The sequence below is a fragment of the Colias philodice genome, chromosome 6 (assembly GCF_061535455.1).
Source record: "Colias philodice isolate Cphi_HAF_F1 chromosome 6, ilColPhil1 Martin Lab GWU primary, whole genome shotgun sequence".
In the NCBI taxonomy this organism is placed as follows: Eukaryota; Metazoa; Arthropoda; class Insecta; order Lepidoptera; family Pieridae; genus Colias; species Colias philodice.
In genome coordinates, this window is record NC_143091.1 from 13061547 (window position 1) to 13088009 (window position 26463).

At 34.6% G+C, this 26463-nt stretch overlaps 1 protein-coding gene across 1 annotated transcript in view; it reads right to left on the bottom strand.

Annotated features, from left to right (window-relative positions):
- Dscam3 (Down syndrome cell adhesion molecule 3) overlaps positions 1 to 26463 on the bottom strand; it is a 109663-nt gene that overhangs the window by 14999 nt on the left and 68201 nt on the right. The window contains exons 7-13 of the mRNA XM_089696855.1: positions 18145 to 18367; positions 4676 to 4922; positions 2469 to 2622; positions 1225 to 1376; positions 1047 to 1137; positions 563 to 735; positions 151 to 296 (exon numbers count right to left, since the gene is read on the bottom strand). Of these exons, the coding sequence (XP_089552981.1) occupies positions 151 to 296; positions 563 to 735; positions 1047 to 1137; positions 1225 to 1376; positions 2469 to 2622; positions 4676 to 4922; positions 18145 to 18367 (1186 nt within the window). The remainder of the gene's footprint in view (positions 1 to 150; positions 297 to 562; positions 736 to 1046; positions 1138 to 1224; positions 1377 to 2468; positions 2623 to 4675; positions 4923 to 18144; positions 18368 to 26463) is intronic.

The window sequence follows — 26463 nt, forward strand, 5'->3', positions numbered from 1 at the left end:
TCGTACGTTATATTTACCGATTTACATCATTAGGTCTTGTGATAACTACTGTTTCAACCTTTAGAGCTCAGTGATGGAGAATATATTTTTTTCGGAATCATTTTTTAAATGTTTAAGTTATTCTACGAATATTCTAGAAATCATATTTACCTGTAGTGAAGATGGTATTGGTCCATTGTCTTTGAGCCACATGAAGTGCACGGGCATGTCTCCGGAGATGACGCTGCAGCTAACTTGAGCTCGCTTCCCTTCCTGCAAGTTTGCTGAGAACGAGAACGGCTCTATTTCTGGTGGATCTGTAAAGGAGATACATTTTTTGCTTTGGTGTGATGTAGAGCAAGCTACTTAATATTTTCTGTAAATTAATAATTAGGCCTTTTTAATCGTTCAATATTGACCAATCTTTTTTTTATGGGAGCACTATTACCATAATAAATTTTTAATTATCAAAATTTCAATTAAAAGGTTTTACTTATTTTGCTTTTTTTGTTAGTATCATTACACAATCTTTACCGTTATAATCTACCAAACCCTTTACCCCTACAAAAGCAAACAAACTGACTGCTAACAACGAGCTGCAGCTCGCGGCGCGCGATTTCTCCGTGCGGGCCGGCCGCGGTGCACGTGTACGCGCCGCCGTGCGCCGCCTCCACCCGCGCCACGCGCAACGCGCCCCCCGCGCCGCCGCCGCCGTCCCACTCTACTTGCTTGCCGTCTCGCTCCCACTTGACTGAACTGTGTAAGTAGGAAAGAGAAAATATATGAATACAAGTTTCTTCTTTGTTCTTTTGTGGTATTACAGTTTTAATATATTTGAATTGACCAATGATTATAATTATATTTTCTCGGTAGTAACGGTAGGTAGTGCATAATATCGATGGAAATTCATTTCACAATGAGAGATTTATATTTGGCTCTAAGGAACAATTTCAATGAATCTATAATATTTCATTGAGTTTCATACATTATATTATGTTTTGATGATAATTACAGATGGTTAACATGCATTTTAAAAGTTGGTAAATATTCTACATCTTATTACTTGCCTGATAGGATAGCCGGAGTAAGGGCAGTATAAAATCAATTCTCGACCAGCAACTGCTCTGATTGGTCCGATAGATCTCACGTAAGGAGGTCCTGAAAATTAGTAAACAAATTATTAGAATGTTTCAATTATGCAGTAGTTATTTTCTTTTCTTGTTTTAATAATAATTGTATAATTACCGTAAATATTAAGACGAGATGTATGCGACACTTCTCCTAATGAGTTGGCTGCTCTGCAAGTATACAGGCCGCCATCCTCTGACCTCACCGCTGAGATATTGAGATAGCTCACTACATCATTGTTCTTCGTAGCAAATTGTTCCACACTGTATCTGAAATGAGAATAAATAAAGATGAAAAAGCTTCTTTAAATCGAACAATAACTTCCTTTGAACGCTACAGGGAATAATTGCTTCATTGTTTTCAAAGGTAAGCTTTTTTCATTTGTGTTGATTTTCTTTTAAAATGGAAGATGTAAACAATTTTGTATTGAGAATTGGAATCAATTTAAAGTTTGTACGTTTTTTTCTTAGTATATCTACTTAAAAAAAGGGTTCGTGGTAAATGGTACTGAAAAGCCGACTATAATCATCATAATCATCACTACATAGTATAAAACAAAGTCGCTTTCCCTGTCCCTATGTCCTTATGTCCCTATGTCCCTTTGTACGCTTAAATCTTTGAAACTACGCAACGGATTTTGATGCGGTTTTTTTTAATAGATAGAGTGATTCAAGAGGAAGGTTTATATGTATAATAAGATCCATTAAGTAGTGGAGAAGTACTGTTATTTTTGAGGTTTCTAATGTGATGTCGTAAAAAATTACATTTATTCCGCTTACATTGCAAACGCAGGCTGAATCCTACGAGTTATATCAAAATAATGTACTAAGTATTATACACATTGAAAAGGTCTACAGAAAAGTCCGCGATGGTATATGTCTATCTCTTATGGATAACCCACAATAACTTTTTTTTGTCATTTACTTTTTACGACAAATAATGGCTAATTTTCGAAGCGATTTTAACCAATACAGCATTAATCCTTAACCAATTAAATACCATGGATACATTGTTCATTTAATATAGATCTATATGGCCCTTTACACCGTATGATTTAAGTGAATATTTTCGAAGATATTACAGATTTAAAAATTGCAGGACGTAGCGTTTGCGGCCGCCCGGCTTTGTATTTTATACCCGTGCGATGCCGGAGGCCGGAGCGGGCCGCTATATTTTTATACCTATACAACGTTCACAATTTTTCTGTAGTGTATTTAGTATCAGCATTGCACCCGTGCGAAGCCGGGGCGGGTCGCTAGTATTATTATAAATTAAATTAAATTAATTTCAAAACTGTTTATGTAATGAATTTCTATACTTTTGGTTCTCTATCTTTGTTAAAACATTTCTATAAAACAAACCGGTGTCCCCTAGCCATAGTATTCAGCGGTTGACCGTCCAGCAACCAAGTGAAGTGTGGTGGAGGTGACCCGGCCGCTGAACATTTGAGCGTCACCACTTGACCTGGTCGGAGGACCTGCTCTATGAACGTGTACTGCAACTCTGGGGCGGTATCTGCAAAATAATAATATTCATATGAGAATTAGGCTAGCATATCATTGCGTAGGTTCGATTTCCGTATAACGATATTTTTTATTACTTTATACATACCGTGCATTTTGAAATATTTTATACATACCGTTCATAGATTACTGACTGGCCGGTTGGCTTGGTTGGTAGTGGCCCTGCCTTCCAAGACAGAGGTCGTGGGTTCGATTCCCACCCGGGGCAAATATTTGTGTGATGAACATAGATGTTTGCTCTGTGTCTGGGCGTTAATTATCTATATAAGTATTTATTTAAAAAAATATGTATGTATGTTTATCAGCCATCTGGTTTCCATAACACAAGCGAAAGCTTAGTATGGGATCAGATCGTGCCGTGTGTGAAAATTGTCCTGAATATGTATGTATGTACTTATTAAGAAGTTTTAGTCTGATGTCTTAAAGGTTTGTTCTATAATATAGGACGTCATCAATCCATTCAAGACCTATTTAATCAAAGGTCAATTATTCATCGATAGATATTTCAAGCGGTGAATAAAACTGACAGTTAACGATAATTGGCTTTCAGTACTGTAAATCTAGTTGAACTTTGTCCGTTGTCTAGAATGTTGATTTTACTGCAAATCCTCGACTTAATACAAGAGACTGATAATGTATTCAATCCTGGTTCGCAACAGATTTACTCGTTATATAATAATCGGAATAGGAACCACTAACCTAATTAGAAACCACATTAACACTAGAGCGCACGCGCGGGGGACATAGGTCACCCAGTGCTATATATAGCTAAATATTTTTTTAAATAATCGTGCTTGAGTGTTGTTGTCTCAGGTATTCCCCGACTACCAATCACCGGAAATTTTAGCAGCGTGTCAGCTTCCTTGGTGCAACGAAGTGTACTCTGCGAAAATATAAAAGTACATGGGTGACGCATGTCCCCCGCGCGAGCATTCTAGGAAGTTTTTGAAATCATACAATTACGAGTGAAAATCAAGTATACCGCTTTTATTTTTTAATGCTCTTATGATCAATTTATACTTTTAAGAAATTATTAATATATGGGTAACTAAAATCGAAATAAAATACTCATATTCGAGTGCTAGGACCTACTTATTTTTTATCCATTCTAATATTATAAATGCGAAAGTAACTCTGTCTGTCTGTCTGTTACTCAATCACGCCTAAACTACTGAACCAATTTTTATGAAATTTGGTATGGAGATATTTTGATACCCGAGGAAAGACATAGGCTACTTTTTATCCCGGGAAAATGACGCAATCCCGGAAATCCCACGGGAGCGGGAACTAGGCGGGTTTTCTTTGACTGCGTGAGCGAAGCCGCGGGCGGAAACCTAGTTGAAAATAAAATTTTATTGGATAAGAACAACTTATTCTTAAACTTTATAATTAGATGATTATTTTTACCAAATTTGTAGTTTCCAAAGTAAAAAAAACTGATTGATCACAATAAGTAATAAATTAGTTACTTTTCACAGAGGTTTATGTTTAGCTCATAATTTAAGTAAATTGAGAAAATATTGATATGTTTTTTGTTTCATCACTTAAAAATAAAGTTGATTCATAAATAAGTACTTCGTTTACTTTTTTAACTACGATTTTTATGAAAAAAAACGTGCGTCGTATTGGGTGACATATGTGACCCACGCGTGCACTCAAGGAAAATTTTAGGCGCGAGCGCTCTAGTGTTAATGCTACAATCTATGTAATAAAATCACTATGTAATAAAATATGTATGTGAAACAGGATTGAAATATTAGAGCAGTAAGTCACGCCGTTAATAAATAGCATAAATACACTTGTAATTAACCCAAGCATCGTGGGCGGTACTCTGGGGATAGGAAAGTAATTTTAGCCCGGAATGTTCCGAATTCAGATTACTTGCCTACCTACCTACTCTTTTACAGTCTGATCAAATCGAAAAATTCTACAATAAGTACAATGAAGTGTTCTTAATAAGTAAAATACCTATTTGGTTCTAAAATAAAGACTTTTTTTTAATATTCACCATGTTTCTTGTCTTATTAAAACATTGTATATCTTACCTCCCAACCTAACTTCAGCACTGGCTTGAGCCGAATCCCTTTCATTCCTCGCCATGCATTGGTATACGCCTTTATCCGATCTATGTACAGAGGTGATCACAAGTTGTTCCCCACTGTTCTGCACGCGCACCCGGCCGCCTGCGATGCCTGTGCTGATGGGTATACCGTTGTGGAGCCACTCCAGACGGGGAGTTGGCCAGCCGCCCCACGTGCAGTTGATTATAGCTGTACCACCACTGTTAACCACCTGGAAAACGACGAATTAATTTTTATACCTTTCAATAAAACCAGTAAGTTTTACAATGATCTTGGAAGAGCATATTTTGTGTAAATTGGTGGAAACAAATAAATTATTCAACAATCACATTCTTCTCGAATATTGTACTAACTCTATATTAAAAAAAAAGACGTGTGGCACTCGGGGACTGCCGCGGTAAAGCTATTGCATGCTATGCCTTCAAGCCACACCTCCGCGCCCGTCGGAGTGGGGAGCGTGAGGTATTTCGTTACTAAATTTCTGGATTCGGTCCCCGCACTCAAGGCCCGCGATAGAAGCTATGCAATAGCTTAAAAATTTATAAATACACATTCAAATTTCAACCACATCCACTAAGTGGATGTGAAACAATGTAATCTATAAGTCCACACAAGTAACAAAGTAGTTCCATTCATACACCGTTAACCAAGCCAAACTACAATAAAAGCTTGAAAATTACGATATAAACCGATCGCATTTATAAAATATCATATTTAGGCAACTCCGCAACAAAATTGGAGTCCGCTATAAAATTTTATATCTGAAACCGCTGTAATTCGACGAATCCAATTGAATACCTGAGCGCATCTATACTAATATTATAAAGAGGAAAAGTTTGTAAGTATGTATGTAAGTATGTATGTATGTATGTATGGTTTTCACGCAAAAACTACTGGACCGATTTCAAAAATTCTTTCACCATTAGAAAGCTGCATCTTTACTGAGCAACATAGGCTATATTGCATTTTCAAAAAAATTAGAGATCCTTACCAAAAATGCAATAATGTAACCCAAGGTGTAAAAAAATCCTCAATAAAACTTCTGTCATCGCGTGCGCTGCGGAATCTATTGAAGATAGAACAAAAAAATGTTCTACGGTATTATAGAATGGATCAATATCTACAAGAAAGTCCGCGATACCATATGTCCATCTTCAGTAGTTATGTTACTACAACAACTTTTTTACGTTTTCAAAGTAAATAGAAGTGCCGACAGTAATCAAACCATGTTATCCATACACATATATTAATCCTTATCCCATTAAATGATGTTTTATTACAGACTGTTTCAATACCAGCAAAATACTTTTTAAATGAAAAGAATTGGATATTCCATTCAAAAGATATAACTAATTTGAAAGTGTCAATCTACAGAAAATAGTACGTATACTGTTCGAGCAGGCCGTAGTGCGGGGGTCACGGAGGAATTCTACCAATATGCGTCTTGACGGAACACAGTGGGGTTTTGGTCGGTAGGAATCCGACATAACCCACGGCCCCTCCCCCGGAGGCCGTGGGTATCTATGAAAGATTTCCCCACTAAAACAAAAAAAAAAAGAAAAAGGCCGTAGTGCGGGACGGGGTGATTTTCATGTGATTAAAAATTAAACCTATAGTCCGACCTATAGTAGACTTTTCACTGTAACGATATCGCTATCTATGCGGGTGAAACCGCAGGGCATTGCTAGTATTGAATATAATGATATGAAAGGTCGTGTTACGTATTACCCGGTACCTACGTCTTGTATAATGGTAAATATATGAGCAATTTTGTTGTTGGAATAACTGAGTTTATAATAAAGCTTATGTTTGGCTTAGGTAAGCCGCTATACACGGAAGGAAATCATTTAATAACTTGTTACTAATATCCACGAGGCAAATTTTGTATTTTCTACGTTAAAATTAAATCAAAGAGACAATAACAATACCAACGATGATAATTTATGAAGTACTAAGTGATAAAATTCACCGAAGTCATTTCTTTCAGAACATAAGAAAAGAAGAAAAATGTTGTGTGGTTTTATGAAACCACGGTAAAAGTGAAACTGTTCGAACGGTTCCGAACACTGCTTTATACCTACTCGGCAGCCGACCGTCACGCGACATGCGCTACACAGACCAAAAAGTTTGAGACGATGTAATAAAAGTTTCACTTTAAAAGCATAATATTAAACTTCTTATAGGGACATAATATTGCAATCATTCATCAAAGCAGTAGTATGCAAAGACCGTAACTGCTCTTATTTTTATTAGGGTTCCGTAGCCAAAATGGCAAAAACGGAACCCTTATAGTTTCGTCATGTCCGTCTGTCCGTCTGTCCGTCTGTCCGTCTGTCACAGCCGATTTACTCGGAAACTATAAGTACTACAGTGATGAAATTTGATGGGAATATGTGTTGTATGAACCGCTACAAAAATATGACACTAAATAGTAAAAAAAAGAATTGGGGGTGGGGCCCCCCATACATGTAACTGAGGGATGAAATTTTTTTTTTCGATGTACATACCCGTGTGGGGTATCAATGGAAAGGTCTTTTAAAATGATATAAAGTTTTCTAAAAAACATTTTTCTTAAAGTGAACGGTTTTTGAGATATCAGCTCTCAAAGTCGTAAAAAGTATGTCCCCCCCCCTCTATTTTTATAACTACGGGGTATAAAATTCTAAAAAAAATAGAGGTGATGCATGCTAATTAACTCTTTCAACGATTTTTGGTTTGATCAAAGTATCTCTTATAGTTTTTGAGATAGGTTGATTTAACTGTAATTTATTATATTTGCTGCTACGGAACCCTTTGTGCGCGAGCCCGACTCGCACTTGGCCGGTTTTTGAAATAAGAATCAAACAAGAATAAATTAATAAAATTCTTAGACGATAGGCTAATATATGCTTATAAATAAAAATTACAGCTTATCCAATGTAATCAAATGTTTTCCTCATTCCTATTCTTCATTAAAACTTTCTTCAAAGTGAGCTTTTAAACATCCGAGCGTAAATAAGTTAAACGGAGTATTTTTATCATCTAATTTGATATTCAGTCGCAGTTGGCCGCTTCGTACACAGCCATCCTAAATAAATATTGGCGTCTGCTGAAAAATAAAGCCTTCTTTTGCGCTGAAAATCTCATTACATATTTTAAACTCCAAATATATACAGTGTTTTTTGTCAAATTTTGTGTTGCGGGTTCTTTGGGAAATATTATTATGTGTTGGAAGTTGTTACCGAGTTTACCAAATATGATATTACGTAAAAAAATATTTTAACGTATTAATTTTAAGAAAAAATCTCACTATTTAATAATTTATTTTGCTTAGTTGTCTTGTTAATTTGGGGTGTTATGGGTCGTTCTATTTTTTAGACAATGCAGTTGTGTTGTAGCTAAACATCCTTTGTTATTTTAAGCATTTTGTTAAATTATTACAGTTTTTGATAAATATCATCAAGGATTTTTATTTCTTTATAACTTTCTGCAAATGTAATTAAAATTAAGGATTAGTGGATATTGTTTAATTCAAATTATCAGTATGTAAATTTTGTTATAATTTGAAAAACAACAATCAAATTATTATGACTGCGCATCAATAAGTATCTGTTTGAGTTAATTAACATCTGTATCATGAATAATTCATAATAACTACATATATGGAGGCTTACGTTATTAAATGATATGTCCACTGCATTTTCGTGGCTCATACATTTAATTTGCAATGTAAATACAAAGATATTTGCTTTGGTGCTGCACGGTATAATTCGGTTATGTTACCACTCTATTTTAAATACTGCGGTATGTACATTGTACATATTCATTTATTTACATTTGAATTATGATTAAATATGGATGGTGTGTGCTTTCTGAACAATAGATTCTGCTATGATTGATGCGGTCATTCGAATAAAGTTATTCATTTATCTTTGTTGTTTTGGAATGATAATTTATTTTCACATTTGTTTATAAATTACTAGCTTTCCGCCCCGGCCTCGCCCGCGTTTTCAAAGAAAAACCCGCATAGTTCCCGTTCCCGTGGGATATCCGGGATAAAACCTAGCCTATGTTGCTCAGTGAAGATGCAGCTTTCTAATGGTAAAAGAATTTTTGAAATCGGTCCAGTAGTTTATGCGTGAAAACCATACATACATACATACATAATTACAAACCTTTCCTCTTTATAATATTAGTTTAGAAAATAGTCATTTCTAAGAGGATTATACCTATATTAAGAAGAGCTGGAACGTCAACACATTTACACATTGCACATGTTAGGCCGGGAGATACTGACACAAAATTTCGGGTCATTTGTAACAGGATGGCGGTCTAGAGGGGTCTTAGTACGCAATGACAAAAATAAAAAACCGGCCAAGTGCGAGTCGGGCTCGCGCACAAAGGGTTCCGTAGCAGCAAATATAATAAATTACAGTTAAATCAACCTATCTCAAAAACTATAAGAGATACTTTGATCAAACCAAAAATCGTTGAAAGAGTTAATTAGCATGCATCACCTCTATTTTTTTTAGAATTTTATACCCCGTAGTTATAAAAATAGAGGGGGGGGGACATACTTTTTACGACTTTGAGAGCTGATATCTCAAAAACCGTTCACTTTAAGAAAAATGTTTTTTAGAAAACTTTATATCATTTTAAAAGACCTTTCCATTGATACCCCACACGGGTATGTACATCGATAAAAAAAATTTCATCCCTCAGTTACATGTATGGGGGGCCCCACCCCCAATTCTTTTTTTTACTATTTAGTGTCATATTTTTGTAGCGGTTCATACAACACATATTCCCATCAAATTTCATCACTGTAGTACTTATAGTTTCCGAGTAAATCGGCTGTGACAGACGGACAGACGGACAGACGGACAGACGGACATGACGAAACTATAAGGGTTCCGTTTTTGCCATTTTGGCTACGGAACCCTAAAAATGATGGTCAGAACGCTGGTACCGGTGGACAGAAAAGATGTAGGCGGTAGTGTCATGCCATACTTTTACGATGTGTCTTACAGTCCGCCTTACCGACGTGAATGCGTTAATTTAAAAAAACAATTCAACCATTTGTACCGGGCTAACTTTTGCACAGTTAAGTGTTAACCATCGTCGTGCAGCCATTTACTAAAATCGCCATGCCATACTTTTCGGACGATTCCAAATAGTCGCCATACCGCGGAAAATCTGCAAATTTTTGAATTTTTTTTTCTCGCCAAACGATGTGTACCACCCTACATTTTTTTTTCAACAACTCCTGAATGATTATAAATAGAAGTGTGATAATGCCATACCTGTGGCAGGTGGCGAATGTGTATAAGATTTTTTTCTTTTTGTAAGATTTTATTCGTAGTTACACCGGAAAAGTATGGCATTACACTACCGCCTACATCTTTTTTATGGGCTATCGGTAAATTCTAAAATTTTTGTGTTACAAATCGTTTGACTTTCGCTATTTATCCGACGAGTTCGACTAACGCCCACGCGACTAGTCCGCCGGTACCAGCGTTCTGACCATCATTTTTCTTTTTGTCATTGCGTAACCCCTGTAGAACCGCCATTCTGTTACAAATGACCCGAAATTTTGTGTCAGTATCTCCCGGCCTATGTGTAGCTTTTATTTTGCAATTGTTTATAAATACAGGGTGAAGTAATTGGTGTAGTACGAATATCTAAAAATCTATGAAGAATTTTGTGATACAGTAAACGGAAGAATTATAGACTATTTTACAGTATTTAATAAAATAATTTAATTTTTTGTTCATTTTCATTAGAAATGTCAATTTTTCTCACCAATGTGGAAATTTGGATGATAAGGATCTTGTTAGAAAAATATGGAATAACTACAAATATAATATTTCTTAGATATCTTTACTCGACCAAAGTCAGGACAAGACTGCTCCGCAACTGCAGAAGACGTCCGTTATTTAAATCATTATCAAAACAACCATCCGTGTGTTGGGAGTGAGCGTACACGTGTTATTTGTATTGTTTTTATGACCTGAAATTTAATTATTATTTGATAATTGATACTTTTATCCAATTGATTATTATTAGAATAAATAATTAAGTTCATCAATTGATTTACGTTTAAATTATAATTTTACAGGTAAATTATGAGAGCTTTCATAATTATATTTGCATAATTATATTTTTTATTTATCTACAACGCACCATTTTACAATTCAAGTCTAAAATGAAACTAGAGTCGCATTTATTTTTGAACATACTGTAAGTAAAATTGCATAAGTGTGAGTACTGTGAACATGCCAGCTTTCCTTAATTGACCTGTACTTGTAAGAAAGAAGAATACTCTACACTAAATACTGTACTATTCATACACTATGAAACAACAGATGGGACCTTTAACCACTGCCTCAATACGATAGAAGAATACTTACCTGCATTTCTCGTTAATCCTACTGGGTAGAAAATGTTTCCGAATCAGCGATATGTAAATAGTGCCGATTCGAAAGGATCTGTAAACTCCTTATTGGATAAATAAACGTTTGTCTTCCTTTTACCCAGAAACGAAGTAACTTCAACTTTTTAAAGAAGAAAGGTAGCCTCTAAGAGAATTTTCTAGTCTCATTTTTAAAACCGGTATAGTATGATGTCTGTAAAATAATTTATTTGCTACACTATACAAAACCCAATATTAGATTGTTTTTAAAACTCTACAATTAAAAACTTTATCAAGAATAAAATAAATAGAATGCAGTGAAATTTACGTATAATATAGGTACTTGCATCCGCTACAGAGAGAGGAAGATATTTTGCACAGGTTTTTCTTGAATAAATTTTTACGGACGTAGAGCGGAAATTGTTGTATAATATCAAATCACAAAGGAAGCCAGATTTTATTCTCATCTCTTTGATAAAGAGGGAAATGTTTATCTTTGGTGATGATCTTATTTATTTCATTTAAAATAATAGTTAGTATGATATTACTAGCGGCCCGCCCCGGCTTCGCCCGTGGTACATATGAAAAATAGATTTATAGATAGATTGGCCGATTCTCAGACTTACCCGATATGCACAGAAAATTTCATGAGAATCGGTCCACCCGTTTCGGAGGAGTATGCAGACTAACATTGTGACACGAGAATCATCACTACATAGTATAAAACAAAGTCGCTTTCCCTGTCCCTATGTCCCTATGTCCCTTTGTACGCTTAAATCTTTGAAACTACGCAACGGATTTTGATGCGGTTTTTTTTAATAGATAGAGTGATTCAAGAGGAAGGTTTATATGTATAATAACATCCATTAAATAGTGGAGAAGTACTGTTATTTTTGAGGTTTCTAATGTGATGTCGTAAAAAATTACATTTTTTCCGCTTAAATTGCAAACGCAGGCTGAACCCTACGAGTTTTATCAAAATAATGTACTAAGTATTATAGACATTGAAAAGGTCTACAGAAAAGTCCGCGATGGTATATGTCTATCTCTTATGGATAACCCACAATAACTTTTTTTTTGTCATTTACTTTTTACGACAAATAATGGCTAATTTTCGATGCGATTTTAACCAATACAGCATTAATCCTTAACCAATTTAATAACTTGAATACATTGTTCATTTAATATAGAATAGATAGAAGTGAATATTTTCGAAGATATTACAGATTTAAAAATTGCGGGACGTAGCGTTTGCGGCGGTACCGGCCGGCCGCCCGGCTATCTATTTTATACCCGTGCGAAGTCGGAGCGGGACGCTATGTTTTTATATACAACGTTCACAGTTTTTCTGTTGTGTATTTAGTATCAGCATTGCACCCGTGCGAAGCCGGGGCGGGTCGCTAGTTTTATATATAAGAAGATATCATATATTTTTTTTTTGTCCAATACAATAGAATTTGATTCTTAATATTTCTCTCAGCAGGATACACATTACCTACACACAGTTCACTTTATGTTAACGATACCACATAAACAGACAGACATTGTTGTTGCGGATATCACTAAATTATCCATTTGGGGCAGCAGGAGAGCTTCTAATAGATGTAGAGGTTCAGAAGGTTTTGTTTTATTTAAACTATGGTTATTTACTTGCAAGTTACTATGACATTTATAACTCACTAGATTTCCGCCCGCGGCTTCGCCCGCGCTTTCAAAGGAAAACCCGCATAGTTCCCGTTCCTGTGGGATTTCCGGGATAAAACGTATCCTATGTGTTAATCCAGTTACCTTCTATATGTGTGCTAAATTTCATTGTAATCGGTTCAGTGGTATTTTCGTGAAAGAGTAACAAACACACACACATCCTCACAAACTTTCGCATTTACCTACATATAATATTAGTAGGAATTAGTAGGATAAGTGACAATCGATAAGTTCATATAAATTATTGTCCTAAATTAAGATGAATTTTGATATTTTATCTAGGTATATTAATTAAATACCATGGTAGTAGCATGGTAATATTACGTATCAATCATAACATGAAAAATTTTTCATAGCATCCAAGATAAATCGTCATGCAATGCGGTCAAAACTTTCGGACACAGTGATTTTAACAAATTGATACATTTCGGAATCAACGGACAAACTTTAACAATATGTATCACCGTCTGATTACTGGTTATTTATATTTCTTGTTTTTCATTATATTATTTATTAAGCTATGCTGTCAAATTAAACTCTTGTGAACCATAAGCGGTATTAGGATATCAAGGAATAAAACGTGTAACCTTTAAAAGCATTTCAAGCTGATGTAAGTCAATTAATAAGTGTTAGTATTTATTGTTAGAAAGTTCTTGTTTGTTATACTTTACTCCGAAACGAACTTTGTTACCTGTGTCTGATTTATTTTAGCTATGGAAGTAAATAAAGGGAAAAGAAAAACTACGTAGGTATCATGTGGCTCACATGCTCCTTTGCTTTCTCACCACGTATCTTTACCGGAATCTTTAGGAAAGTCTATGGGGTAGATAATGTCTTCTATTTTGTGTTATATTATAGTCGATACATTATTTATCAGCCTTATGGAATCTAAGCAATCGAGATTTTATTAATAGGACACTGAGCGTTATCCACAATATGAAATACGTCAATCATATGCAAAAGAATATTTAATTTCATTGTGTTAATGCTTATTTCTTTAAAGACTTAATTTTTATTTTTATTTGGTTTTGATTCCATGGCTTTTTTATAATTGCTATAATTATACAAAGATAGGATATCAGTATTTAGGTCATGTGTAAAATTTTATTCATTCCTCTCGCTGCTTTGAGGGCACATAACACGTATACATAGCATTCTCACACGAATGCAGATGCAACATTATTTTATCGAAATATGCTCTAAAAATTAAGTATTTGCAGCTATTCTATAATAAAATTCTTTATTTTAAAAAGAGCAAAACCATCTGCGATAGTAAAAACAAACCACAATTGCAGCTTTGGTGTATTCAAACAATAAACTTTAATTTTCCGACGTTACAACTATCCCCGCGTTTTCTGCACAAATACTCGACTCCACTAAAAAGAAAATACAATGGAGACCTTAAGATCCTTTGTGATTGTTTAAAATCGCAAAGAATGGTGCGGCCATTTGTCGGGACCTCCTGAATTGTTAGTGGGATTGCGAATCCTATCAGCTAGTACCCGTGTAAGTGGCTTTCCCTTTACCCTCGTTAACATTTGTTGTCGAACCGGCTCTATGTAACAAACTGACAAATCAATAGTTATGTTCTAGACTAGTAACTGCGTCACTTCTATCGACTTTATTTGTTGAAGGTTATGTTTTAAGTAGGTATGTAGAAAAGGGGAGGCGCAGATGGCATTTTTAACAAGCCACGATAATAGATCTGAATATCTTGCTATATTCTGTTATGATTATAAGAAGGTATAACTATTGTTATTGTAATTGAAAACATAATATTGTTTTTTTTTTTATAAATTGACCGCGTGTTATTTAACAATCAGAAATTTATTTTTTTGCAAAACATAAATTATTAATGTTATCGTCCATCTTAAAAATTCGTATCATATTAATATCATCTCAATTTGAGATTTTTGCACGCCTCATAAGCGAAGCGTTGAGGTGGGTACTACTGTCACTTCGCGCAAAACATCTGATTTTTCAAACTTAAAATGTCTTTATGTATCATACATTGCACTTGTAAGATAATACATACACACACATATTAAGAAAAAACACTATTTTTAACGTTCATGATATTTTTGATGTCATTTTTGTTATTTAAACTAGTTAAAAAACAGTTTAAAAAAGTTCTGTCTTGGACGTCCGTGTGTCTGTATGTGCGGATCCTTTTTCTTGTTAACACGATAGCGACCGAAATACTTTACTAATCGAGTCTTTTTTTTTCTCTTACGCTTGAGTATGCTCAGGAATAGAACCCTTTCATTTTTCAGGGTCTGATTCGATGTGGTTTAATTGTTATTAAATAAACAAAAATAATAATTAATAAATAATTATTAAAAAAAATTATGAGGCGTGCACTTTTGGATTTTCCAAATTATTTTTTAATATAAGGGTATAATATAATAATTATTAAAAGTATATACAAAATAATGTGTCTGATATCCTTCTAATCTCATTAAGTAGGTATATTAAAAAACTAGGACAGCCGAGGCACAATTTACAAATTCGAAATACTACGTTATTTTTAACTTGTACCATAGAGACTGGAGCGAGGTGCTTTTAAATTTCCTTTCGTATTTTTATTTTTTGCAAATAGTACTTTTTCTTCTTATCTTTTGAGACTGCGACTTACTACAGTAAATTGAACTTAATGTGAACTTTGACTCTATCCATGTTAGCGTATTTAAGTATAAATATATTTTTTGCGTTATAAAGTAACATTTGATGCACTCAATTTAACTCTAAAATAATTTGGAAAATCCAAAAGTGCACGCCTCATAATTTTTTTTTAATAAATATTTATTAATTATTATTTTTGTTTATTTAATAACAATTAAACCACATCGAATCAGACCCTGAAAAATGAAAGGGTTCTATTCCTGAGCATACTCAAGCGTAAGAGAAAAAAATAGTTTGGAAAATCCAAAAGTGCACGCCTCATAATTTTTTTACCCGACTGCCAAAGAAGGAGGGTAATGTTTTTCGAGTGTATGTAAGTATGTATGTATGTCTTTTCCTTTGTGACCACCTGTAGCCTAAACGGCTTGATGGATTTTGATGTATGAGGTATCGTTAGATTTGTCTTGATTACGGGAGTGTCATAGGATACATTTTATCCTAAAAGTCCCACGGGATAAATAAAATAAAAATAATATTTTTTCTAAATTTCCCTTTAAAAAAATATGTATGCGGTATCATTAGATTCATTTCAATCACTCTTTTTTTAGTGTGCAGTCGGGTATTTTGTTTTTTTAATAATTTACTTGTTTTAATAATTATTTATTAATTATTATTTTTGTTTATTTAATAACAATTAAACCACATCGAATCAGACCCTGAAAAATGAAAGGGTTCTATTCCTGAGCCTACTCAAGCGTAAGAGAAAAAAAAAGACTCGATTAGTAAAGTATTTCGGTCGCTATCGTGTTAACAAGAAAAAGGATCCGCACATACAGACACACGGACGTCCAAGACAGAACTTTTTTAAACTGTTTTTTAACTAGTTTAAATAACAAAAATGACATCAAAAATATCATGAACGTTAAAAATAGTGTTTTTTAGGGTTCCGTAGCCAAAATGGCAAAAACGGAACCCTTATAGTTTCGTCATGTCCGTCTGTCCGTCTGTCCGTCTGTCCGTCTGTCACAGCCGATTTACTCGGAAACTATAAGTACTACAGTGATGAAATTTGATGGGAATATGTGTTGTATGAACCGCTACAAAAATATGACACTAAATAGTAAAAAAAAGAATTGGGGGTGGGGCCCCCCATACATGTAACTGAGGGATGAAATTTTTTTTTTCGATGTACATACCCGTGTGGGGTATCAATGGAAAGGTCTTTTAAAATGATATAAAGTTTTCTTAAAAACATTTTTCTTAAAGTGAACGGTTTTTGAGATATCAGCTCTCAAAGTCGTAAAAAGTATGTCCCCCCCCCTCTATTTTTATAACTACGGGGTATAAAATTCTAAAAAAAATAGAGGTGATGCATGCTAATTAACTCTTTCAACGATTTTTGGTTTGATCAAAGTATCTCTTATAGTTTTTGAGATAGGTTGATTTAACTGTAATTTATTATATTTGCTGCTACGGAACCCTTTGTGCGCGAGCCCGACTCGCACTTGGCCGGTTTTTCTTAATATGTGTGTGTATGTATTATCTTACAAGTGCAATGTATGATACATAAAGACATTTTAAGTTTGAAAAATCAGATGTTTTGCGCGAAGCGACAGTAGTACCCACCTCAACGCTTCGCTTATGAGGCGTGCAAAAGACTCGATTAGTAAAGTATTTCGGTCGCTATCGTGTTAACAAGAAAAAGGATCCGCACAAACTGTTTTTTAACTAGTTTAAATAACAAAAATGACATCAAAAATATCATGAACGTTAAAAATAGTGTTTTTTCTCAATATGTGTGTGTATGTATTATCTTACAAGTGCAATGTATGATACATAAAGACATTTTAAGTTTGAAAAATCAGATGTTTTGCGCGAAGTGACAGTAGTACCCACCTCAACGCTTCGCTTATGAGGCGTGCAATATACAATAACATAATTTAAAGATATTCTAAAAACTTGTAGAACAATAACAGTAAACTCAAGTGCAGTTTGTAGAATACACTGTTACTGCAAAATGCAAATCCTTATGAATGCTAATTTATGGCAACATTGTCACACATAGCTGTTCAGAGTAAGAATAAAATAGGTACATAATCAGATTTATAGTTTTCTTTTCTTTTTCCAATTTATTGGATCGTACATCTTAATCTAATAATGTTATAAGTATTTAATTAATAGAACTAGTGAACAAATCTGTAAGTGTAAAATAATATTTATTAGGTGCCAAGATTAATATTATGGTCTAGATAAATGGAGCTGTTTATTGAAAGGACTATAGTCTACGTGACTAATCCGTGTAAACTCTTTATTTAATAATTAAGGACGGACCCTATCAATTTACACATAATATATTATAATATGCTAACAACATAATCTATCCCCAGCCTAACGAACGAGTTAGCGTACATTTATTTGCTATAATTAAAAGGCTTTCATCCCAACGCGAGCGCTAATGGAGGATTTTGTTTTGGTCCCTAATGCGGGTAAACACGGGACAAGAAGCTTAAGTTCATGAGACGCCAACTTTCGAGGTCTAATGACGTCTAATATTATTTTCATTGGAAACAAAATTTCGTTATTTACCTTGTCACTAAAAATCAGGAGCGTCTGTAAAAACGTAATTAATTAATTGTTCAGTAGAAATTCAAGTCACGCTTTGTAACCGGGTTTTACTGAGTAACTACTATAAAGTTCACATTAGTACACAACTAACCTGAGTATGCGGCTGTACATGGACCGTAAGATGTGCGCGTAAAGCCAAGTGTAGACGCAGCGTCAAATGCCCGTGTGTGTTGGCAGCCCGGCAGGCCCATCGCCCGTCGTCGTTGAGGTCAGCACGGCGGATGCTGATCGCGTCAGCTGTCATGCTGTACCGGCCAGCACCTTCGCTGTCGCGGACTTCGCGCAGCACGCCGCCGGCTGTTTCACGGTACCAGCTGCAAGTGGGGTATGTGTGAATTTTGTGTAATGATAATAAATAAGTATTATATGGAAGAATTGAATTTAATAAAATAACAAATTCTAACGGCAGATATTTTTGCATGACATACCTACCTAATATGGCGTGTAATTAGAATTCTGATCTCTAAAAGAATGGTGTGAAATTTTCTTGTAACACTTGTAATACCTACTTATAGTGAAAGGAAAATTTTGATATTCCTTCCCAAGGTAAACTCGCACGAACTTTATCTTACATTTTGGGAGAATATTTTTATCGTATCCCAATGGGAGTTAAATTCAGCTTGTTATTCTGCAACATTACGCTAAGCGGGCGTTTAAAACTTTCTTTCTTAAAATAAACTTGAAATTAAAAAATAAGCCGTGCAATTTTGTTGTACTGCTACTTTAATCTGGGGATTTGCTATTTTTGTTCCAGCGTATTAGCACGATAATTTTGTAAGGAAGACAGCCGTAAAGTAAAATTGCGCGCGAACAAGAAAATATTAACTTAGAACTCATGAAAATTTTCTAAAGGCGAATTTGCATTTTTACAATTAAGAACATTATTTATATCCCTTTATCCTTCCATTGTAAAGAATATAAGACGTTGAATTATTAAGTCGTAAAAGCTTACAAAAATAAGATAATTTTCCTCTTTTATAATGCCTAAGTAAATAAAATTATATTTATATAACAGGCACAATTAGTTGCCGAGTCATGTTAAAAAATCGGGAAGTTAAATAAATATCTTCTGTTTAATAAATCGGACAGCAGCAGCAGATTATGAATTGTTTTAGTTCATAAATTTTATCGTAATTACAATGTTTTACAATTAGACATAAACACAAAGTCTACCTCAACCTTCAAGCGCCTCACTCATTCGCTTACAGCATTATTTTTACAGCAAACTCTGCGCGGAAGTTTCGGCGCTCGCTAAGTTATATTTACGGGAAGCAAATATTACGTGACGCGATTTGAATATGAAATTGGGGTCACAGAAATTGGTGTCTGAATATAGTGACGGATAGAGTTGCATAATGTATCCATCGGGAATTTCTTGCGCTCTTTATTGGATCACGAATTTTGGTAGTAATTTTTTTTAGGGTTCCGTAGCCAAAATGGCAAAAACGGAACCCTTATAGTTTCGTCATGTCCGTCTGTCCGTCTGTCCGTCTGTCCGTCTGTCACAGCCGATTTACTCGGAAACTATAAGTACTACAGTGATGAAATTTGATGGGAATATGTGTTGTATGAACCGCTACAAAAATATGACACTAAATAGTAAAAAAAAGAATTGGGGGTGGGGCCCCCCATACATGTAACTGAGGGATGAAATTTTTTTTTTCGATGTACATACCCGTGTGGGGTATCAATGGAAAGGTCTTTTAAAATGATATAAAGTTTTCTAAAAAACATTTTTCTTAAAGTGAACGGTTTTTGAGATATCAGCTCTCAAAGTCGTAAAAAGTATGTCCCCCCCCCTCTATTTTTATAACTACGGGGTATAAAATTCTAAAAAAAATAGAGGTGACGCATGCTAATTAACTCTTTCAACGATTTTTGGTTTGATCAAAGTATCTCTTATAGTTTTTGAGATAGGTTGATTTAACTGTAATTTATTATATTTGCTGCTACGGAACCCTTTGTGCGCGAGCCCGACTCGCACTTGGCCGGTTTTATTTGGTAACATATTATCGTAGCGTAGGATATCGCTTTTATTACATGTACATGATATTATAGGCCGTAGAACATGCATGTATTTTATCAAATAGTCAGTCATATAAGGTAGGTACATTATTCTTGATATTTTAGGTTAAAGATATAGGATACCTAGACAGGTATATCGATATACCTAGACAGGTATCTATTACATTGATAGTGAGCTGACCTAAAACTGGTAAAAAGACATACCTACGTTAAAAATAATATTATTGTGTCATTTTATTACATTATATTTTTTCAATAATTTGGAAAATCCAAAAGTGCACGCCTCATAATTTTTTTTTAATAAATATTTATTAATTATTATTTTTGTTTATTTAATAACAATTAAACCACATCGAATCAGACCCTGAAAAATGAAAGGGTTCTATTCCTGAGCATACTCAAGCGTAAGAGAAAAAAAAAGACTCGATTAGTAAAGTATTTCGGTCGCTATCGTGTTAACAAGAAAAAGGATCCGCACATACAGACACACGGACGTCCAAGACAGAACTTTTTAAACTGTTTTTTAACTAGTTTAAATAACAAATATGACATCAAAAATATCATGAACGTTAAAAATAGTGTTTTTTCTTAATATGTGTGTGTATGTATTATCTTACAAGTGCAATGTATGATACATAAAGACATTTTAAGTTTGAAAAATCAGATGTTTTGCGCGAAGTGACAGTAGTACCCACCTCAACGCTTCGCTTATGAGGCGTGCAATAAGTGTAATGTCCGTAATAGGTGATATTTCTAAAGAAGCTAAGGTCTACTGGCTCTCGACAAAGCATCAGTAAGAATAAACGATATGAGATTTTTTATAACGTGATCAAATCCTGTAAATAGAGCTCAAGGGACTGACTAAGGAGTCAGCTAAACGTTACTAACCCAAAAGGCCATTAAAGATATCTCTCTCTCTCTCTCCACAGTTATTATATGAAATGTTTATCCTGGAAGAGCAACTAACAATGGCTCTTCATCTGCAGAACTTACGCTTACATCTAGTACTGTACTTTTATTGAAAGAAACTATACTCCTACTAAGTATACACTAACTTGAAATCTAAACAGGGCAATTCCTCCGTAGAAAAGTATGTTGTTTTTTTTTTATTGTCGATAGGGAAGCGCTTGACCACAATCTCGCCTGATGTTATTATTATGTTGTTGCTGATATAAGTGCTATTTTTACGCTTAGAACGTAGCTACGTTTTATACATTCTGTATCCCACGTATAATGCCAATTATTTAATACAAGGCTTTAATAATCTTTAAGTGCTTATTATAAAATAAACATTTTATAAACATAACTCCCTAATAAAATGGAAAATTCTTATCTGACTGAAAATGCTCAACCTAATACCTCATCACTCGATAAAAAGTAACGTCTGAGCCCTGAGGCAGAACCATCATCGCGGCATATTCGTTGCCGAAGGCCAATCGGGCCAAATATTGAACTGATTTTAGTAACGGGTATTGTATGATTTTGTAACATGAGATTTTACTATGCTTCTGAGAAAAAATGATTAGGTTCTATCAAGTTTCATGTTCCAGAAGTTTGATCATGTTTGATTATTATAACTATAGTAATAATATTTTATTTTGTACGTAACAGATAATATGCGGCTATCTAACTAGCTTTAAGATACAAATTAGAGATTTAAATACGTTTATATAATAATTATTTAGTATTAAACAACGTGACCGCCTCATTTTCACCAAAATGATTATAAATAGTGCCGTTTAAATGAAAACTTTCCACAAAAACAGCGGAATATTTACACCCGAATATACCCTAAAAGATAAATAACCAAGCGACGTAGCAGCGAGCAAAAACTGCGAGACAAATGACCGAGCTGGATGTTTTTGCCACTCCTCATTCTAACCTTACTCATTAACCTCACGCCGCGTTTGCGCGTGTCGCTTTGACGAGCAAAAACATAAGTACTTACACGTAATGCCTCCACGTCTGATAGTGGAGCGGTTAGCCTACACATGTACCAAACTAGGAGTGTTCATTTTTATGCCATAAAAACACCATGCGTACCGTTTATAGTACCGACTGCATGGCTAAAACTTTTCGACAAACTCCACCTTGCAATTTGGAAAATTTAGAGTTGGAGTTTGTAAAGATAATCCTTACTTATTATAAATGCCCAAGTGTCATTGCTTGTTTGTCTTTCTTTCTGGTCACAACACAGCGTTTTTATTCTGAAGTTTTTGAGTCTGATAGTTAGGGGGCTAGAGAGGCATAGGCTACTATTTACCGTGGCGAGACATATAATTCCCATGGGAATTTCTTTTGACTACGCGGAAGCAGACACAGGTGAAAGCGAGTGTACAATGTACATAGCATAGAACAAATAATGCAACTAAAACAAATGGATTACCACGTTAGAATGGCAGTCTGCTGGACAGATAGCCCGTAGGGATATGTTCTCGAATGAATTCTACGTATGTTTCCCTAAGGAACTCAGCCACACCCACAAAAAGGTGAATTAGTTGCGATATCTCTACATTACACTTATTGCGATATCTCTTATTAGAAGAGCGAACGTATATGTAACAATGTAGCGTGATTATTACAGTACTTTTTACGCTACTATATGACGGAAGAAGGGCCCAAAGGCTATTTTTAAAAAGAGTGACGTCAGCAATTCTGACGTCACCATCATCAGAGCAGACGCTCATACTCGAAGTAGAACGCCCGTAGGTATTTTACTGCCTTTTTAATCTACGTGGAAATTATAGAGAGAGCTCCGAACGCTCCGACGGCTGGCGAGTGAATGTGCTCTGTCTACTCGGGTCTTCCACGCAAGCCTTCACAGGCTTCGGGGTAACTGTTCGGGGCGATGGCCCCTTTCGGTCATAGCAACGCCGCCTGCTACTACAGGCGGGGCACTGGGTGGGACCCACAGACATGTGTGGTGGGACCGGATGGTCCAAGGTGTCATGTCCGGGAGGTATCCTGCTGCAGTGCGATCGAGTCCGCGGGGTGTCGCGAGCGATCTGCGACCTGCTGCAGGGGGGAATGTTCGTGTGTGCTTCACCCGCCGCTCAGCGAGGTCGAGGTGTGCTCTGTGCCGTCGGGCGCTCGTATTTAAAGCAAACCATGACTCACAAGAATTAGTTTGAGTGTTGCCACTCGAATTTTTACAATGAATTTTTATCATTTTTAACAAACATTAATTATTTCGTTAATTTAATTATTTCATTAGTGGTTGATTAATGAATCAACCACTTATTTAAAAAGATCAAAGTAAACTTTAGCTAGTTATAATTATTTAGTAGTTTGAGGGTAGTCGTTTATCGTCGTTGCGCCGACATATATTATTACTAACTTATCTCTTAAGAAAACATATAAATTGAACAGTTGTGTAAGTTGATTTTACAACCGAATATACTGCTTCTGGAGTTTTGCAGTACAGTCTTACTTGTCTACTAGGAATACAGGATTTGATACAACGATATCCATAATGGCAATATTAATAATGTGATATTATTCAATTTCTATCAATTTCGTGGGCGTGTGAAAAAATGTCAACGTAACACCTACATTTACAATTTACTAATAATTAGCTATGCAAAGCTTTGTATCATATATCACAAATTAATTCCAGCTATACATAATTATGCAAATAGCGAATGCAAATGCCATCGTCATCAAGCTTTGATTTTACGTGAAATAAACTGGAATGTAATAAATTGGCAATTGGAACACTCGTCCGAAATACAAATTATTTGGCTAACAAAAACACATTCAATTTAGTGGTCGCTCCGAACGTGGATGAAATTTTAACGGAGTGCTTTATTTAGAGATGGATTCGGGTTAAATGTATGTGATATTGCTTTACGCGTGTTGTAGATTTGGGAAAGATTTGTTGGTAGTGGGAAAAAGCTGTGTTTTAATATATAATATAAATGACTAGCTAGTTGACCAGCAGCAACCCCTGCAACGAAAAAAAAACCTGTAATATATTCATATTCAGTCTTATGGTAACTAAACAAGTAGTTAAAAACGGTAGAGTCATTTTGTTAAATCGCACACAAAATCAAGTATTTTCTTGTTACTTTTCCAACACAATACTTATTTTTTACTTTATGATTTCAGCTTGAAGAAGAAATGTACATACACACAAATACATGTGTCATTGACTAAAACACATCTACCAATGGGTTTCATAATATGTTTTGACTGGAATTTACTCAACTGGTAGCCCGAAAGGCTACTTGATTAGACATGCCAATATGAGATTTATGGTAATAAACAAAGAGCTCTTTATTTGTCTTCACCATATAAAGAGCATTCCGTACAATCAATGCGATTTGCAGTGACGCTTGGAGTTGCTCCAAATGTGAAGCACACGCGCCGTTGGATCCCGTTTGGCACAATTTTGTTTCCCTTTACGGATGCAGCTTTGAATCGACGTATATTTCTTTTAAATGTTCCAGCTTTGGACATCAGGCTGGTGTTTTAATGTATTGTTGTATTGTCTATTCGTACTAAACTGTGGGATGTTCTCTAGTTGTTCAATTTATCAGGCAAAGTTTTAGATATCGACGTAAGAAATATGTTAAACAAACAGACTTTGAAAAATATTTTCTATTCCGTAAGTTGAAAGAAAGCCAATAAAAATATCGGTCACGATCGAGTAAATAAATTGAGAATTGGAATATGCAAGGCACTTGCACTAAAATAATCATATTACAATATTATGTGAATGAAAATGAAACTCTATCAAGATGTTTTTTTAATGTTTCAACAAATACAACTGCACTGATTATAACAATCTACATGTTTTATTTCTTTCTTTGCGTCAATCTGACAAAACCGGGACAAGCGGCTAGTATTTGATAAAAACATAGCGTTCCAAAAAATAAGATAAAAGAGTATCAACATAAAACACGAAACGTAATAAACTGAGAACTTCCCTTTATGGAGTGTTACGTGCGTGTGAAATGACAAGCTTTACCGACTTTTAAAAATGCGGAGATGTTTTCACACGTAATAAAAGCGATAGTATCCGGCTAGTGTGGCCGTTAAACCTGCGAAGTAATTAAGATCGCTTGTGCCAACTAAAGAGCACTTAAGTTACAGCTACACAGGGTGAAGTTTTTTTTTTTCATTCGCCATTTTGTTTTAATTTTCTTAATGCTTTCCGCACCCTCTTTATGATTATTTTTGTTTGTTGTAGACGTGTTTCTGCAAATTTTATTAAATGAGAAATCATATTTCTTTGAAATGAAATCTGTTTAAATGCACTTCGGTGTGAAGAGCTGGATTAATTAAAAAGATTGGAGAGATCTAACTTTATATTTAATTAAATTATTAGCAGTACTAAATATTTATGATTCTTTCCTAATGTAAGTGTACATTTTTTATGAAATCTTTAAAGTTTATTTTTAGTCTGAAAATATGTTATTATATATCGTTCAAAGTAAAATTCTTATTAAGATTTTCCATCAGAAAATACAAATGTTTGTAATGTTGCTACAACATTAATAGTTTCAGAGACAAGACTTGTCAAGTTGCCAGCCTTTTAGTGTATACGACATTAAACCGATGCCTTACAAGAAGGAGCACATTACTGTATAATATTATAATCACATAATGAATCTCATTTATAAAGACGTAGTTTGTTAAAGAAAATACCACCGCATCGTATGATTTCATAATATTTTAATAGACACAAATTAACGCCCCTACCCACATGTTTTGAACGTTACTTGTATCAATAAAACTTTGAAATAAATGCGAGAGATACTAGAAAAAATAACAACACATTTTGCGATTCATTTTTATATATAAGACTAGCGGTCCGCCCCGGCTTCGCCCGTGGTACATGTTTACGTTTTCTCTACATAAGAACCATCCTCGTACTTCAAGGAATATAATAAAAAAAGAATTATCGAAATCCGTTCAGCCGTTCTCGAGTTATGCGCTTACCAACACATTTTGCGATTCATTTTTATATATAAGAAGATTATATTAATTAACTACATTTAATCATTCAAGTTCATATAAAACTTCGTAGATTACCACTAAATTATACATCACACAACAAGATACTACATAAACTCTTCAAGCCAGAATTACAAAATATAATTAACCAAATAACCCGCTCCCTGCTCTCAGTTCTCAACTTAAACTAATATTATAAATTGGTTTTCATCCATTTTAGTTCTGTCGTTTGGATAGGCACTTCACTGCTAACAGACGTAATTTGATATTATAGACTAGTATTAATTAATCGAGTCAAAGAGAAAACCCATTTCATAAAAGGTAAATAATTGTATTTCTACATTATTATTATTGTTTATACAAACAGATTCAGTTATATAAATAGTTTGTGTTTTTAGTTCAAGGTAATTATGATTATTGTAATGTT